Genomic DNA, 18944 nt, shown 5'->3' with positions numbered 1-18944 from the left:
TGTGTATTCTATTGTAATTAAGACCAGTGATTCAATACCTATTGCTACTGGCCAGGTATCATAGCAACCTTGTGTCACTGAATACTGCTGGAAAACTGTTCAGCACTAGCAAGACCATGCTTCAGGAAAATCTACAATGGCACTACAGATTGTCAACATCTGTGGGGGTTGTTACTGGGAGAACAACAAAGAAACCTGCTTTTAAAAAACCCCATACTTAGAAAATTGACAGGGGTACTACAGTGGCACTACAAAAAGAAAAATAAAAACACAAAGAGGAAGGAAATAACATTTTTTGTCATTAGTTACACAACTTATGCACCCACATCCTAACATCCATCCCTATAAACAGAGTTACAATAATGCTGCATCATCACATTGTTTATGTATATCCACAAAGCACTGTCTTCTCTTTTTTACTAAACACAAGCATCATTCACCACCAACATTAATCTGAAAATAAAACAGCCTCACTTTCAAAATAATATTTAAACTTTCACAAATGAACTCTAGATAGTCTTGTATAAATCTGCAAAAAAAAAAAAAACCAAAAAAAAACCAGGTTACTATGAACAAGAACCCAATATTGATTTTTCTGCGGTGCAGTAAAGCATCTCCATTCTATTTGGCTGCTGTCAAAGCCACTCTTTAACAGCTGGAGTCAAATTGCACTATTTACAGCAAGAGCCCTTGTCAAGTGGACCATAAGTATTCTAACAATACACTATTCAAATGGCACTTTGCCACACAAATTGCTGACTTGATGAATACCCTATGTCAATGACTAAGGCCAATATAAAAGTTTCATTTTTATGAGAGGTTTTACATTCACATATTAAGTAAAGCTTTTTTGAAGAACTATTAAGCGACATATTTTGGGTCTTATGACATTAAAAATAATTAAAATCTGTTTAAATATATCAAGGGAATTTGACAACATTAATATGGATCTTGTGTTAACTACATTTGTCACAGTCATCTGTTATTGGTACTCCCACTGGCACGTGCAGCACAATAAAAGAATTAAAATGGTCAAAACACCATGAAATCAAAACATTCTGCTTTTGTATCTGTGATTTACATGATGGCAAAAGTTTTGAAAGAAAGCCTTTGAAGCTGGACTACTATGTGAGGACATTTTTCTTTTTTAAGATGGAAGAAAGAGAGACCATTATTTTGAAAACGTTCTTTCATCTTAAATAAAATATGAATGGTAAAACAATATAATAGTGGCAAGAATAAATTCTGAGTTTTACTTGCAATCATCATGTGGATCATTCATTGTACAAAAGGATCACTCAATTAAAATATCAAGAGGACAGAATAGCTACCCACTCATTTTTCCTGTCACATAAATCTTTTGAAATTGAGTTCTTTAATATATGCTAAAATTGATGATGGGGTTTTTTGATAGAAAAGTTATTAACAATTTAGTATGTTGTTAAAGTTCTAATCCACAATTTGCCAAAGAAGGAAACTGATAATGAAACACTCACTCCATATTAAAACCCTCTGATAATCTGAAAGTTTTGTGATAGTTTTAAGTGTGTAGTAATTATATATTTAATTAATAGGGCATGGAATGTTGAAGTCTGATGACCACAGTCCTCTCACTAATTACATGGGATCTGAATTTTCAGAACATTTCAAGATGCTAAAATACAGTGAAGCAAAAGAGTCATTAGAACACTTTTTGAAAGACCTAAACAAAATTTTTTCACAAAACTTAAGAAAAACAGCAGACTTCATAAGAAGCCTTCAATTCAGCAATAACAGAACAGTGCTAAAAAAGCTGCAGAGTTTCACAGTCCTTTTGTGCAGCCAGCACTGTGCTTCTGCAATAGCATTAAGGGGACTCCCATTGTTATGTTTTCTCCAGGTTCAGATACACTAAATACATTTAGGCTCCAGCATCTCCCACAGTGATCTACAGAACCCTCTCCAATGCAGATGCAATTGGGAAGAAGCTCTGGATGACACATGTCTGATAAATGAAAAGTGCTTTCCCAAGCACAGAACTTAATTTATTATGAATTTAGACAAACCTAACAGGTCTGTAGTGAAGAAAAAGAACATGAAACTAAAATAACGATTTTGACAGAAAAAGTCTAAGAGACATCAATAGTACTCTTAAGTTTGCATTTGGACAAGATAATTAATGGACAATATTTAAACATGAAAATAGGATATTATTTTGAGAAATCAGAGCAGACAAGATGCGTATCAGATCAAAAAAAGCACTACAAATTATTACATTTCCACAGTTTCCTGTTGTGATATTTCTCCCAATTTAAGATTGTGCTAATTCCCAAAGCATGTTAAATTCCACATTTTAAAGTTTACAAAAAACTCTTTTCCTGTATTTCATAACCAACACATTTCTTTTCCTCCCACCCTCTTAAATCCATGCAATTTTCAATTTAATAGACATACCTAAAACTACTTACCAAACAACTACCAAAACTTTTTTTCTTTTGTTCCTATTTAAGAAGGCAAGAAGAAACTATTCCTTTTAACAAACTAACAGGGAGATCAGATTCTGTGTCAATGGCCAACTAGTGCACCATCTGCCCCACAACATGCTCAGCAGGATTACACGCTAATAAGACTTTTCAGAAAATGGGATCAAAAAGAACTTTAGAAATCAGACTAAGGTTAGTAAAAGGTCAAAGAAAAATATTAAGAGTTAAACTACAATCATTAGAAACTCAATGTTATATGTAAATTTGAAGATACAATGAAGAAAAGACAATAAAATTCAAGAGAACTTGGATCAAGCTGTATTTTATCAGTTGTGAAATATCTGCTACTTCATTTCCTATAATTAATAATGCCAGAATAAAGACCAGAGACCATTCTGAAGGCTGTTTCTATGTGTGATTGAGGGAAAGGATTTTTCATTCTCAACACTTGTGGTAAAACATCTTCTATGTACACTGAGGGTTGAGGAATAGCAGACATGACTTCCCCTTTTTATTGCAGAGAACAGAATTCCCAAACTCATTCATTAAAAAGTGTAAGCAAGAGCAAACAGCATGAGAGCCCTATTCTTAAGATACACTCTTATCAAGAGTTCAGTGACTATATTACCTCCTGATGCATACATAGGGTTTAAGAAAATAGGTTTGTACCATTTTTTCCTATACGAAAAAGGCAATATCCATCTCATAAAATTTGAGATTGTATTAAATTAGAGATAGTTATAATAATCAGTTTCAAAAATGGTTTTATTTGAAAATATTTACTATATTAATTTTTAAATATCTACAAAAAACTGATAAAAGCATAGATACTTAGGCCACAAGAAAATAGAGTGACTATTGCATTTTCAATCTTACTTCTCATTATTTGATCTCTGTACTCATTTTCTCAGTTTTAACAGCACATTAACACTACTTAAAGCATATTATTTCCTTCTATTATTTAGTCAAAACCAAGAGCACATCTTCTCCATCAGTAACAATTAGTTGGTTTAATGATTTTGGTAGAAAAGTATTTCTAGATAAAGCTAAATACGAATCTCTCCCTGGCCAAATCTTTCCTGAAGATGGTCATACCTATTTGCAGCATTTGCATATACAAGAGTATTACCGTCTTCTTAACCAATACGATGCCAAATTTAATCACTATATTAAAAACATAAGGCACTTGCAGTCTATTCTGTAATGATGCTAACAGAAAGCACACACCCAATAAAAAACTCTCTCTGAATGACAAGAGGAATCTGTGGTCTCATTAGAAAAGCAATAAGAGGAAGAACAATAGCATCACAATGTGCTTGTTCTTAAGGCATACACATTTGAACAAGTGTAAGGTGTATTCCACTGTTCTCAGGGTACCACTGACAGGTGCAGTCACAAGCTAGAGGCATGAGGAAATAGGATCTAACTACAGGTAATAAGGTCTGAGAAAATCCTTTTGAGATTATCTACTAATGACCTGCATAAGACCCTCTGCCAATTTTCCTCATTTGTCTATGAAAGGGGGTTGAAGGCATAAGAACTGAGCCACCCAAAAGAAGCCTTTATAAGCTTAAAACCAAGCCACCATCCCACTTACATATCAGCAGGTGAAAGGGTAAGGAATTGGAACCACAACTAATTGCACTGGAGAAATGCTCTACTCTTGACTCTTACCTTATCTGGAGATTTCTCTGTATGAGCAAGGTAAGGGCCCGTGCCATGCTTATATGAGCTGGAGTGTTTGTATCCAGAACTCCTGTTTCGTTTTGACTCCTGAGGAAGTAGAGCACCTGTCACTAAGTGTTCTGAATCTTCAATGGCACTAAGAATTGCTCTTGCTGTTTCACCAGTTTCATGTCGTTCCAGTGTGCCTAGAGAAACACAACAGAAGTTGTAACTTTTTCAATGAGCTACACTATCACATCTCTATGTAAGTATCATAGTATTAATATAGTACACTACATGCAAGCAAATAAATTACAAAATATTTACAGATTAGGCAAATAACTCCTTTTTTAAAATTAAAACGTTATTCTACACTATTGCTATTAAAAATTAAGCTTAATCTCTAAAGAAATCACTGCAGCAAATAACCTTGTTTCAGTCCAGAAACAGCTTGGTATTTTACTCGCATGTAGTGAAATGCAGTTTTCCAAAGAGGGCCAAGGATGTTCACAAAAATATCACTGGCCGTAACTGTTCAAAACAGTAATTTGTTTTCTCCTCACAAAGCCCTCCCAGAGCATCTATATCATTAACACTGTAAACAACAACACATTTATGTAATATTTTAGTGCTGTCCTCTAGTGTTCTGTATTACAAATAGCAAGAGAAAGCTCAATTTTTTTATTCCATTCCTAAAAACTGACAGATATAAAGAAGGTTTATACATGAATATATATGTAGCTTAGTCATCAGGGATATGAATGCGATATTTCAGACTATTTCATTGCTTGTGTGGCTCTCTAGAATCTAAATCCTCTAGATGTTATACCCAGTTATATTACTTTAGTCAAAGTTTCATCTAGTAATAATTTTGGTAATACTATTTTAATTATAACTAACATTAAAGATATAAAACCTGAGCTTAAATGTATTTGAAATGAGTTACTATTATATACTACATCATTTCCTACAGGAATTAAAAGAAATTGATGAAATAGCATGTTTCCTATAAATATCAGGGATAAAATACATCTGAAGGGTTTTTCAAGTATTAAATATCAGCTATAACATGAAATGTTTTTCCCTTAAGTTTGAATTCTTTCTCCCCTCAAGTAATAAAACATGAATTTTCCCTTTCACTGCTACAAGAAAAAAAATGTGTAACACTGAAGTTCTATCAGTAACACCTGCTAAAAATATTGGACTGGGATTGAGGGATCTCATACAATAAGTGTTTGTGTGTATATGTGTGTATAAAATCTCTTTATCTGAAATTATTTCTTTGAAACTCATCCATTTCTGTTCACTGCCGTATCACTTCTACTGCTCATATGACAAAGTCTTTAAATTCAGAGCAGAAGAAAACAGGGCACCTGATTCTTTGTCCCCTATAAAAATCAGTTGAACATCACAGATTACTGTAATATTACACTGAAAGAAGCATCAATCAGCCCCAATTGTTTAATGTGCCATTTTCTTAATTCCTTCCCAGGACTTGCAGCCAGTGCCAGCGACCATTACAGAACAGGATGGTCACTGAAAGGAAAGTCGCCCAAAAGGTCTCCATAGTTAGACCATCTACAAAGGTCCCAGCACTGACACATTTCAGTATTTCAGGAACACAAAAAACATGTTTATAAATGACTGCTGTATAGTTCATGCTGGACACGAGCAAACATTTTTAAGAGTACTACAGCATTTGCAAAGTGAAGAAGCTTGGAAATAATATAGTCAACTCAGCTAATATTATTTTGGCTCCTCTGTATATGTAAAGTAGTCTTTCAAGCTATAAACGTGCCACAGAACTATGTGGATTATTCAGAGCAAAATATGAAAAAAATTCAAAGAAATCATTGTTCTCCTACTTTTAAGTGGAGGGGCCAAAGCTTTCTCTATCACCTTCTGTGGCCAAGTCCACTACACAGTGAATATTTTTATGAATGTATACACATACATATATCCAGCATTGCTTCCTCTAACACTTTTTTCTGTGAAATTCACTGAGTCCTCAAGACTATCCTAATATCCCTCTGAAATTACGAGGTATTAGGTTCCTTTTAAGAGAAATTACAACGAGTTTTAAATAAATCCAAGACTTTTGGGGGCATGTTACTAAATTCAAAGACCTGATTATGCACAGTATTAGACAGAACTTCCAAACATGCCCCGATAGCTCCAGTTGCATGTGAGTGCCTCGGCAGCATCCATCCCTCAGAGTCAGACCATTCTGTGGGATAATCCAGTGGATATACAATAGAATATAATTTAGTTAAGGCTATCATACTAAGGACTTGTGTTATCTTCCATATATCAGAGTTCTTCTCTGGCAACAGCTTCAAAGCCAATTTTTCAACTTCTGGTTGAATATAAAAATTTTAGTTGACAGAAAAAGAAACAGACTAGAAGGGGAAAAAAAGTACAGAAAACGTGTATTTAACATCGGAATTTAACCTTGGAGGGCAATGGCCTGAACAGAATATACAGGTATTCTCAATGTACATGAAAGCAAATTCATGTTTTATATATTTAGCACTCATATCTTATTTTAAACAGATGACAGATATGCTTCTATATATTATAGACTTAGCAGACACAAAGCGAGAAACCACCAACTGGTTGTTGGGTTACTGAACATTTCTGCTGCTAACAAACTCTTCTCTAAGTGCATCAGGACAATGCCAATGCAAGCATACCATTTTCTGAGTAATTTGGAGAAGAGAAAATTAACATCTTATCAACTCAAAAAAGCCCTTCTGGGTTCACACTAAGCAAGAAAGAGGGCTTGGTTTTTCACATAGAGAAGTTACAACTGGTTTGGGTTGGTTGTTTTTTTTTTTTAATTTTTATTTTTAAAGCATGTTTATAGAGAAGAACATTGAATAGCAAATGCCCTGGACAACCAGCTTATTTTCTTACTAACAGAACAGAGGACACCCTAAAATCAATTTGAAAAACTCCTGTTACATCTTTAAATCATTGATATATCACTCAAATCCCTTTTAAGTAGCACCAAGCAGAAGGAACCCAATCCTGTTCCCTAGTATGAACATCTGTATCTACAGGTTTGTGTGTACAGCTGGAGCTGCAACAAAATGGCACAAAGTGCATAGGAAAATGTGTGATTGTGACAGTATTACAAAGTATTTATATTATATGCTTAACTTACTCTACTGAAGAGCCCAAAGTACTAATTTACAGAGCAAATAGTTGGCAGAAACAAAATAAAGGAAGAGACCTATAGTCTGTGCTGCCTGAATACATCTGAAAAACAGACAGGGATGATGAAGGGGAAAGGATTCAGAAACTTGTATATATGACAAAGACTTTCTGACCACTGCAAAGAGTCAAATAATACTGGGGCAGGGTAGTTATTGTTCAGAAATTGTTATTTGTTAGGAATTTGCTGTCTCTGATTTTAAAGGAAAATAAAAATAAAGAGTAAGAAAAGACAAAGCTTGTACATGATAGTACAGGAAAGAGGACAGAAATAAAATTCACTCTCAAACCTGTATTTAAACACAAATAAGTCCAAAGGATTTTGACTGAGGAGTATAAAATAACAATGGATGAACAGGAAGAGATAGGGGTGTCCACACAGCAGCAGCACCACTGCTATCACCCCCTACTATACATACAAAATACAGGAAAAGAAAGTCTTTATCTCTCTAAAGCTGTGACCATGGCAACCAAGTCTCAGGAACAGTCAAGAGTGGAGTATTTCACTCTCCTGGGCAGCTCTGGACCACCAGATGCGACTGGCTAGAGACTGCTACAACATCTTATTCTTCCTGTGGACCAAGTACTACAAATTGTGTCTCTTGGTGTTAGTGCTGTCCACACAGTTCTCTGAGTTCTGCATACTGAAGGATGCCTTTTTACTGGAGAGGTCACGCATATTTTCCTGCCTCAAGACAAGGCATTCACTGCCATCACATGACCTGTCATATCATCAGGCTCCAGTGCTTTCTGTTTGCTGTCACAGCTAAAGTATCGAAAATCCTCAATATTGCAGTGCTGCTGTGACCTAGTAACTCAGATGACTCTTACAGCATAACAGTGCTCTGTGAATGAGAAATTATTTCAGAATTGATTTTATTTAAAAACAGCATGGGGTTGAGAACAAATCCTTTTCTTTACCAGTAGTCAAAACAGAAAACTCACCTTTCAGAACAAGTATTATCTGTAACATTAATTGGTTTATTTTCTGTTAAGATCTTCTTTTCCATAAATACCTATTTCACCTGAAAAAAACCCTCTCAACACATTTCTATGATGGTAGAATAAGGCATACAGAAATTTTATGTTCCTTGCTACAAAAATACTTGAATTTTACAATTCTACAATCTTGCTCCAAGACAATTGTCCAGCATGTTGCTTGAAAATTTTCTCCTTATTGCTAGTGCTACCACTCCAATATCAATTGGCCCAAAACAGATGGAACAAACATTGCATTAAGAATACATATTCCAACCAACACCAATCCAAAAGTAAATGCCATCTAGCAAATAGAAATGGGATTGATTACACAAAATCCAACCTATTAAAATAATCTAATAATATTTTAAAAGGTATTTTACTTATAGGAAGATATTAAAAACAGAGATGCCCTGGGCTGTGTCTTTGCAGACCCTCCTTACTTATTTTTGCATTTGGATGATTTCTGTCATGTCCAACTCAGTGTGTTATTGACATTCTTCAGAATACACACTTTCAGAAAAGCATTAGCAAACTACTGTCAATATCCTTCAGCTGAAAAAATGCAATGAAGAACAACACAAAGGAAACCACTGAAATCTAAGTTATGATGGAGGTTTATATATGTAGGTAAAAAGAGCAATTCTCCAACGCAGCCAGTCCTTACCTCAGGATTTCTGATGTGGGCACAAGATCCCAAAAGAAAGGACACTCCCCTGTTCTCTCCCTGACTCCATCTAAACTGATCCAAACAGTAAAGAACAACAATAATCCTTTGAATGAATTGTTAAGACACAATAAATGTGGTAAGCTGGGCTGAACGGAAGAAGTTACCAGCTCTGAACTTGGAAGATAATGCAAGTAGTTTCCATCTACTCCTTTACCACAAACTAAAAGATGGAATGGGAATCTGTCCTTTAGCGTCTGGAATGACTCCCCTTCCTGGCAGGCACTCTTCTGACTGCACTGGATCACAGACAGCAGTTTTCTATTACACCTCCTATACATATACATGTATATACACATGTATAAAATCTTATTTATTAAGAATGAAGACCAATTATAAACTGGAGATCAGAGATACATACAGCTAAACTCCATACATGTTCCACCAAGTATACATAAATGTACATGTGTGTAGGCACACGAAGGTACACTCTTGTATACTGACAAGCGTCAGGTATCCTCAGCTTCTGCAAACTGGCCAAAAGATGACACTGCCTTTTTTTTCCCTGAGACAGACTCTCCCAAGCTCCACTACCCTTTATTATTCTACATCAATAAGTATTTACTGAACGATGACTCAAATTTAGAGAGCTATGAAATATTCAAGTACAAGCTGCAGACTGACCCAAGGCTTACACATAAATAAGAGGCAATAAAAAAAGAGGCAAAACATTAGTTAAGTTTTACCTTAAGACTGACAAATTAAACAAAAAAAAAAGCCCCAAACCCAAATTCTAAGTTCCACAAGGCATATATATTCCTTTTTAAATCTTATTTGGAGATTTGCAGATCTTTAGGCTATGCAAAATTCATTAAAAAAGAAACAAGAAGGTAGTCACTGCTATGACTTTAACCCTACATCATGGCCTCCAGGAGATGAAACACAACCACAGGATTTATCAGTTAGGCCACATTCACCCACTCAGATCTAGTTCTGACCAATGACCTGAAGAGAAAAAGAGAACAATGGAGAGACAGGGAAAATGAAAAAGACTTTAAAAGATACTCTAAATCTCTAAATTTCACAAGGACAAAAAAGTCACAAAAGCGTAATTATTCTTCCTTCTACAATTGTCTAGGCAAAAATATTAGTAAAGTAATGACTAAATTTACTTTGATAGAGTTCTAAATTTCATTAAAACTATACAACTTATTTTCTCACAGCCACCTGATGAAATCTAAGCCTTAACTTTCTAAACAGTTTCATCACTAATTTCTGTATGGGATGAAGAAAGTTGTCAGACATATTAAATAAAGGTCTATTTAGGAAAAAAAAACCCAACCAATCAAAACCCCTCCCCTCACAATCATGTGATACTGGCCGATTACTACAGGTTTAGAAGCGTTATTGTTGGCACCAATTATAAAAATATTGGAGCATATATAACTACATAAAATTATCTTCAAACAATGTTTGAAAACCTTCCAGCATGTTTGACCATCATTATGATCAAAGGTTTAATCCATAAGATCACTATCTGCAGAGTAACTTCATTTTCTCCATGGCAGGTTTGCTTCTGAAACAGCAGAGGTTTTATGCAACATTTAAAGTGATGTTACTCTATCTTTAAACCCAAACTAAAAATATCATTAACAATAAAACAATAAAACACAGCAAGGCTTGCAAGGCAAAAGAAAGTAAAAGGAAATAAGTAAATGATTAATTCTGCAAGTATCATGAACTTCAATGAATAAATTCACTTTAAATTTGTACTAATTGAAAAACAATTTATTGCTGATAAATGAAGATTATTATCTCTGAACAAGGAAGATTGCTAAAGTCCACCCATTCATTCCTCACTCTTAATACACACTGGATCTAAAGTTGGCTCAGTAGACACACTGCCATTTGCTGTACATAGCAAGCAAAAATCCTTTGATCCTTTTATTACTGTATCTTATTGTAATGATATTTACTTTTCTAAAAAAGCAAAGATACCAACTGGTTAGGAAAATGTAAAAGCAATACATATAACAGCTAATTTCCTTATTGAAGGGGATTTCAAGTGGTGGCTATTGGAAGAAATATTCTGCACTTTAATTAGAACAAAATTTGTTATTGATTTTCATATTTGTCTTCTAGCACACAAGTTTGGACCATATCCTGTAAACATACTGTATTAATATTCCAAATGTCTGATTAGATCAATATTCATTGTCATGGAAAGATATTCCACTGAAATGGAAAGTTGCCGTATCCATATGTTAAAATTTAGGTAAAATACATTAAACTACACAGATATTATTTCATGGCCTCTGTATTGTTTTCTATATCACTACCCACATGTAGGTGCAATATAAAAATTTAAACTTAGAATAATTTTACTTTGCTCTGTAAGTCTTTACTTCGCTCTGTAAAGGGAATAAAGAATATAATTAAATTTATCTTATTCTAGATCTGTAACAGCAGGTCAAGAATAAGATAAATAACTGCCTTTTTTCCACCCCATCTTTTTTAGACTTGTTTTTGAGTCAGTGAGAAAGAGATACAGATTTAAATTACACTTGAACTATACTCCTGGTATTTAACATTTCAGCCTAAACTATGCTGAAATCCTATTTATTTAGAATATATGCAGACTGTTGTACTCAGAAAACTCCCCAGTGATCAGGTAAAATAAGGTTATCTTTGTAAATCTCATGAAAAGAAAGTACAACAAGAGTGCAACTTTGTACACAAAGTAGCACTGCTTTAGAGTTTAACCTAGGACACAGTTTCTTCTGCCCCATAAAAGTGATGATTATGAAAGGCTGTTGAGACACAAATTTTTTAGGTCCTTTGAAATACTTTCTGTACAAGTGTGTCAACCTCCTCCACAGGAAACTGAATGACAATGAACTGTTATGCACAATGAAATCTTCCACATGCTTTAGAAGGGTCACCCTCCTAATTGTCAGATAGAAGAACCATTCTAGAATCAAAGTGGTACTAGGTCTCTAAACTTTTCTGAAGTCACCTGTCAAATTCAACAGAATTATTGCTGACTCCACAAGAGTGTAAATACTGAAATATTCATAGAAATTTCTTAATCCACAGCCTAAAATTATTATCAGACTGGCTGTTTTCCCAGGCATCCATTACCTTTTGCACGGAAACACTGTTCAGATTTGGGGTTTGCATATATCACTGCAAACAGTGATATATGAGTCTGACAATACTCCACTGACTGCAGCTTAGAGGCAAAGCCCAAATCATGAAGTTAACTGCAGACTTAGCCAGAAGAAATATAAACACTTTTTGACCATAGAAGCAATAAAAGCCATCTTATGTCCCTTTCCACAACAGAATTCAAGCACAAGGCTACCACTCATATTCTATCCTATTTAACTTAGTGAGGAAACACATTCAGAGGTAACTGTGTAGGCAAGTGGTTGCCCATTCATTTGCCAACAGATGAAATCCTAAGGAAAAGTGCTGTGTTCCTGCAAAGGTGCCTCAGTGATGCTGTGTACATCTCTGTCACACATCTGAACAATGCTTTGCCTGCCTGAGTGCCACTGAAGTATCTACATAGCTCTTGATCTAGGTCAGGCCAATTTCAAGGATCAATGCCATGACCCCTTGTGTTCTGCTGCAATACAGATGTAATTCAACATTAAAGCAACTACAGTATATCCTACCAGGCTTTCACAGGTATTGACCCTAGATGGCACCTTTTAGTCAGCAATCCATAACAGGAACAACAACAACAACAAAGATTTGTTAATTGCTACCGTATAGTGAATAACAGCATCTTTTCCTGTGTACCAGCTACTCTTAGAGAGGTGGTGATGGTGGCACTTACTCTTCCAAGATACTTGTAACAGAAGACACTTCTGGCCATCTGCACCCTGTCTGAATATGTAATATGCATCAGCAGTGGTATCAATTTAACTTCTTTAATACTGAAGTATGCAATGGATTGTGAGCAAAGGAGGGGCAGTTCAAATACACTCTGATTTTTCCTGTTTTGTCTAAAGCAAACAGCATAGATAGTGTGTTGTAATAAACTGTAAAATAAATAGTGATCTCAGTGCTCAGTTAGTAAAATTGGGTTTTGATACAGTTTTAACATGCTGTGCATTTCAGTGGCCCTGGACTCAATGTACCTTCCTCCTCCCAGGACACACAACTCTGAATTGCCTGGACACGCATATCGTAGTGTCTAATACCATTACAACCTCTAACAGTCCTGTCTGTCCAAGCTCAAATAACTACATTTATTATCCATATGAATCAGCATTACATCCTCAAATCACCTGAGAATCTACAGTTTAACCTGAAAACACTCAGCTTTAGTTTTGTTGGCTAGATAGTTGTGAGCTTTGTAATTATCTTCCACTAGTAACTGATCATCAATTAAATCAAATATCTCAGATTATGAATTCTTGGAAGAAAGCATAACTTCGTGCTCCAGCTTGGGACAGTTTAGACTGAAAACATCAGTCTTTTTAATAAGTTTGATTTTTATTTATAGCTCCCAGGAGTATTCTACTCAATTCACTGCCACATCAACTGAACTTCTGATTATCAGGATTGGACTTAAGCTGTTCTACTTTACTAGTGGCATACCTTGAACCTGAAGAAAATTTTCTTTTTATATAAGCACTAAAACTCTCCAATTCATACAATAAATGTGTTAGCATTTCTACTGTTTCGGCCTTCTGTAAGTGTCAGAGTCTGTCCGAGGATGTGTTATGCCTCACAACTGTCTCCAATGGTTGAAGACCAAGACCCCCGGAGAGACCGGGGAGAGCCCCTGGCCTGGCTGAGGTGGGGTGCCTGCCGAGGACTGATACTCATCTCCATGAGAACGGAATGCAAGAACAATAGTAGCTTGTTACAGTGGACTGAGCTGACTATACTGACCGTGCTAGAAGGGTACAGCTTGCCGCTTGTTCCTGAGCACCCAACTTTGACGCAGGTGCCTGCACTGGCCCAGTGCCCTCTTTGGCTCCATTCCACTCGCCTTGGTCCTCTTCCTGACCAGCCTATAAAGACTCTGCGGATCCCGTGCACCCTTTGTGATCACCCCACTGGAGAAGATCGCGTCTATGGGCATCTCTACGTCTTGAGGACCTCCGACTCTCCACGTGGTAGCTATAATCCCCCTTCCCCTCTTTCTCTATCTATCTTTCTCACTATTCTCTATTTTCTTTCCCTACTATCACATTGTGGGCTCTAAATAAAAGTGCATTTTTTGTTTAAGCAAACTGGTTTGTCCCCTGTTGTGTCTTTTGCGCTTTGAGATCTCCAAAACGAACCATCAGGTTCCCCGCATATGTTTGCGGACCCTGACATGTAAGTTATGCTCCTATGACACCACATGACAGACAAACCTTTAGGAAAGCGAGCAAAACACCAAAACAAATAGGATGAGCCCTCTGTGTTATTACCTGTTTCAATTTCCCATATATAAACTGAATTGTCTTCACATCCAACAATTAGCACATTCTCAAGAGGGTCAAATTTTATCTTCTTCACAGGAAACAGATGCTTTCTGGCATGTAAGAGACATTGTCTCTTCTGAAGGTGTAGAATTGCTACTGAGTGGTCACTGCACACACAGCACACTATACTCTGGTCGTTTAACTGCAAAAGAAGAAAACTCCAGGAGATTAAAATACTATGTTCAAGCTTCTAGCCTTACTGAGTATGTTCTTTAAATTTCAAGAGGAAGAGATAATCAGATTGAGATATAAGTTGATAATCATGATATTAAAAAGGGTAAATAGAATGTTAATACTTAAGAGCTATAACTTAATATACCAGAAATTCAAGAATTCAACTCCCTGTAATTAATAGCAATTTCCAAAGGCAACAATTAAGGTAAGTTAAGCATAAAGTGGTGTGGGCTTAAGCATTGCCAGATAGTGTTTTCTTTTTATTTTCTCTTGTATGTAAATATATACACAAACAAATGGATGTATAGAGAGATCATTTTTTGAGACATAATTTATCATGCTTTTTACTTACTGTGTAGTGTTCTGGGGATTGCAAGAGCTCTGTCACTGCACCAGACTGCAGATTAAACTGGTGTAGGATCCCTCCAGTAAATATATCCCAGCAGATCACAACAGAATCCTGGCTCCCTGATAACAGCCAGCTTGGATCAAATCTTACTGATGTGTCATGTGGATACAGTAAGCAAGTGACTCTGCTACTGTGACCATTCAGAACCTTATAAGGTAGATTATCTGAAAAAAGACAGTACATAAATTATTTTTGCTCTTTAAGAATAGGAGTTCCATATTTTACAGCACTTTTCCTGAAAGTCAGGATAAATATAACCAACCTTTGTATGAGATCAAAGAATTTTGGACCTTTTCCTAAAAGTGAAACAAAGGTGTGCACTCTTAGCTTCACTACTGAGATGTAGCCTTTATGTTCCCTTCAGTAGAATGATCTTTTAGAGAGCAAATAAAAAAGAAAACTGCCAATATAATGACATGCCACATATCTCACTTCTAGGGGATATCCAATCCCACAGCCATTCCCAGATTCCTACTACTGGAAAGCACCTTGGTAGTACTAAGCTGTGATCCAGTAGATCAGCTATGGTAGGTGGAAGACCATCATCTTCCATTCTTCTCATTCCATTTCTGACTACCAGCCCTACTTTTCAGAGAATTTTTACAGGGATCACTGGAAGAGATACCAGAAATATGAAGTCTTCTGTGATTGACTGAGATGAATCTGAAAAAATTGTTAAAACTTACCTTTAAGAAAAGATATATTTTCTAAAAGTCTTGCTCTTGCAGTTTTTAGACCTAATGTTACAAAAATTTTCCCGTTTTCACATCCACAGATAAGCTTATCAAGACCAGGTATGTACACAGAGGAACTGACAACTGCACTTCCATCTTCAGATCCACAAAGTTCATCAATAATGCCCTCTGACATGGAATGATCTTTATCAAAATTATCCTGAAGAGTCCACATGGTTGTAATTTGGACCTCTAGGGGGTAGGGAAAGAGAGGATTTTTTTGTTTATGCAAAGCAAAATATAAAAGTCAAGCTAAACAAAATACATCTTTTCATCTCTTGATCACTTCCCTTAACTTATCCTTTCTGCAGTTTAGGATTGAAAAGTCAGCAGTTGCTACTCCTAACTACAGGCAATCGCCCCACAATGAAAAAACGAGCATCACTTTCTAATGTAAAATGTTGATTTTCATGAAAATTGACCCCAAGAAATAATGAAAAAGATGGGAGCAAGGTGCCAAAAGTGCCAAACCTTTTGGAGAACCATCAAACGTTGACACAAGAACATCGGGAATGTGCCACAGAGTGATCCGTCCTGAAGCTTCACCAGAAAAAAGAACCTTGTAGAAAGGCTCCTTTCTTTCATTCATGAAGCCCATGACAAAAGGAAGACGCTGTGAAAAAAACAGTAAATGAATATTCTGAGAGAAAACTGATAAATTAATGTAATAATTAATTGTAAATAAGAAGGTTTGTTGTTTCTTTTTTGTTTATCAAAATTTGTAAAAATACAAAACAAACCACAGTTAATTTCTTACCTGCCACTAAATTGTGCCCAGATCAAGTCTACTCTACCTGGTATAAACCTCTCCAGGATCACCTCTGCTTTGCAGGTATCCTTGGCTAAATCTACATCCTAAATGAAAAAGTAGACAGAGTTTTCCCCAGGTTTATAGTTTCACCAGCATAAGGACCAAGATCAGGCTGAAAAAACAATACAGTCAAATATTGATAATCTTTGCATCTAAACAAATTCAGTAAAGCTTCAGTCATGACAGCTTACATGACTACAAATAATAAAAGGTAAGAATTATGCTTTTACACAGGTAATAATTTATAATAGCATCATTCAGTCATGAGGTGGGGTGGAGCATTTCCAAAGAGCAATGAAGCCTGCTGAAGAGTGTGGAGTACAATTCTGATGAGGAGCAGCTTGGGGAGCTGGGGTTGTTTATTGCAGAAAAAAAGGCTTAGGAGAAAGCTTATCATTCTCAACAACTATCTCATATGTTGGATATACTTATTTACAACACTGAAGTTTGAGAGTCTGTTCCAAAATAATTAACTGTCCTGTAAAACGCTTCAGTTTATAATCTCAAAATGGAGTTCAAAATGGATCATCACCCAGGTGATTTGGTTGTCTCACAAATCTGCTTTAAAAACTATTCAGACAGTAAGGCAAATATTAAAGAGAAATATTAAAAAAGAAAAGGTCATTATTTTTAAAAAAGCACATATTTAGGGGAAAGCATATGTGAACTTTGTACCACCCCTGTAACCCTATTATTTGCTAAGCCATGTGTTTCGGCTATTTCTTTTCCCTCACCTTTCCTGACCTTTTGGCATCCTTCAGCAGTTATCCTATCTGATTTTTAGATCACAGCATTTAGGGAAAAGCTGAATGGCTTATGCTCTTTCCCTTCAACTGAAAATTAAATCTATCAGGCTTCACAGGATTATGCAACAAACATGCTTTCTAAGGGCCTACATTTGTCAACAGAAAGAAAGCAGGCTAGAAAACCTCACACAGGTATATATTTAAAAGTGTTTCTAGTCAGCTACAAATAAAAATATGTTTCTGTTGCATATCTTCAGAAACTGCTCAACAACCTGCTTGAGCTGCCACACAAACACTCAAACAAACACAATTTCAGGCAGGAATTAAATCCACATCTTTCAACAATTACAACTTCATTAGCAGCATCAGCAAAAAAAGCCAGAACCAGAACAACACAGAATAATCTGTTCTGTTTGTTCTGGTTCATTTTTTGCCCAAGTAAGAAGGCTGACCACCTATGTTTCCTGTCCCCCATTCCCCAGCTTCCTAATTATAATGAATTTTCTACTTTTCAAATCAATTGGGTTTCCTTATGTACTTCTATGTGGTCACACAAAGCACTACATAAAAAGTGAGTGAAGATGTAGGTTTGCCAATGCAGCTGGGTCCATTTGAGATACCTCTCTACACAGTAACTTCAAATTTGAAATCGGTGTGACATGCTCTGCTGAATATGAATTCTCAAACAAAAGCATAGAGGCCACCTAATTTCTCAGCTTCTTCTTTTCTAAACGTTAGAGGCTTCTTCAAGTCAAAACCATAGTTCTGAAGAGAATCACACATGTCTCATTTTATGCACTCTGGGTACATCAGTGTGCTCACAGTGCAAAAAGTTCTGCATGCGATTATGCCTCTGAAGGCTCAAGCCAGCAGTACTCTGGATAAAGTGCCATAGATTCAGATCCCTTCAATTTCAGGTGGATACACAACCTATTTATGTAGTTACATTGAAACATGCATACATTCCTTAATAATACAAGAACTAAGTAACTTGCTTATATTTTGCTCATGGGTTGCCTTTTTTTGATTTTGGTTTTATGGCATGGTTTTAGCTTTTGGTAGTTTTTATTATTTATTTTTATTAATTTTTATAGATTTGAAAGTAGATGCTTCTAAAATTATTTTAGACTACATCCTTGTTAGAAAAAAAATTTTCTTTTTGTCAAAATTAGAGAAAAAAACACAACAACCAGTTGATCTATATTTGAAGATAAAGGCATTTTTCCACTTTCAAAAATACCTAAATATAGCCAAAATCAAAGACAAAATATTTTATAAGCACCTACAAGTTTGTAAGTACCAATTTTAAAATTAAGGAATAAATATTACTCATTGTTTTTATAGAACAATTAAATCTGCTGATGAATTCATCAATTCTTTTGGGATTATTCAAGTAATTGCAAACAGTCAACAAATAAGCTTTCAGACCCTTATGATTTTACCTTATTTTCGTTCATACTAGTAAAGCTGAGTAAATGAGGATAAACTGTTTCCTTCAGCGCCTTCCCATCAGCAGGGTACATGCTTTTAGAAAGACCACTGCATAATTAAAAAGAAATTTTAAACATACAAGATTTAGAAAGTCATTTTTTT

The 18944-nt window shown here is 35.6% G+C and overlaps 1 protein-coding gene across 5 annotated transcripts in view; it reads right to left on the bottom strand.

The window, feature by feature from the left end:
* WDR72 (WD repeat domain 72) overlaps window positions 1–18944 on the bottom strand; it is a 103464-nt gene that overhangs the window by 65009 nt on the left and 19511 nt on the right. For all 5 annotated transcript variants that reach the window (XM_083870942.1, XM_083870944.1, XM_083870943.1 and 2 more), the window contains 6 exons: window positions 18794–18890; window positions 16266–16407; window positions 15747–15986; window positions 15004–15224; window positions 14424–14619; window positions 4137–4333 (listed from right to left, as the gene is read on the bottom strand). In XM_083870942.1, the coding sequence (XP_083727068.1) occupies window positions 4137–4333; window positions 14424–14619; window positions 15004–15224; window positions 15747–15986; window positions 16266–16407; window positions 18794–18890 (1093 nt within the window). The remainder of the gene's footprint in view (window positions 1–4136; window positions 4334–14423; window positions 14620–15003; window positions 15225–15746; window positions 15987–16265; window positions 16408–18793; window positions 18891–18944) is intronic.

This window comes from Zosterops lateralis, assembly GCF_965231275.1.
Source record: "Zosterops lateralis genome assembly, chromosome: 13".
NCBI classification, from domain to species: Eukaryota; Metazoa; Chordata; class Aves; order Passeriformes; family Zosteropidae; genus Zosterops; species Zosterops lateralis.
Note: the sequence above shows the minus strand (reverse complement) of the source record. Positions and strands in the feature narration are given on the sequence as shown.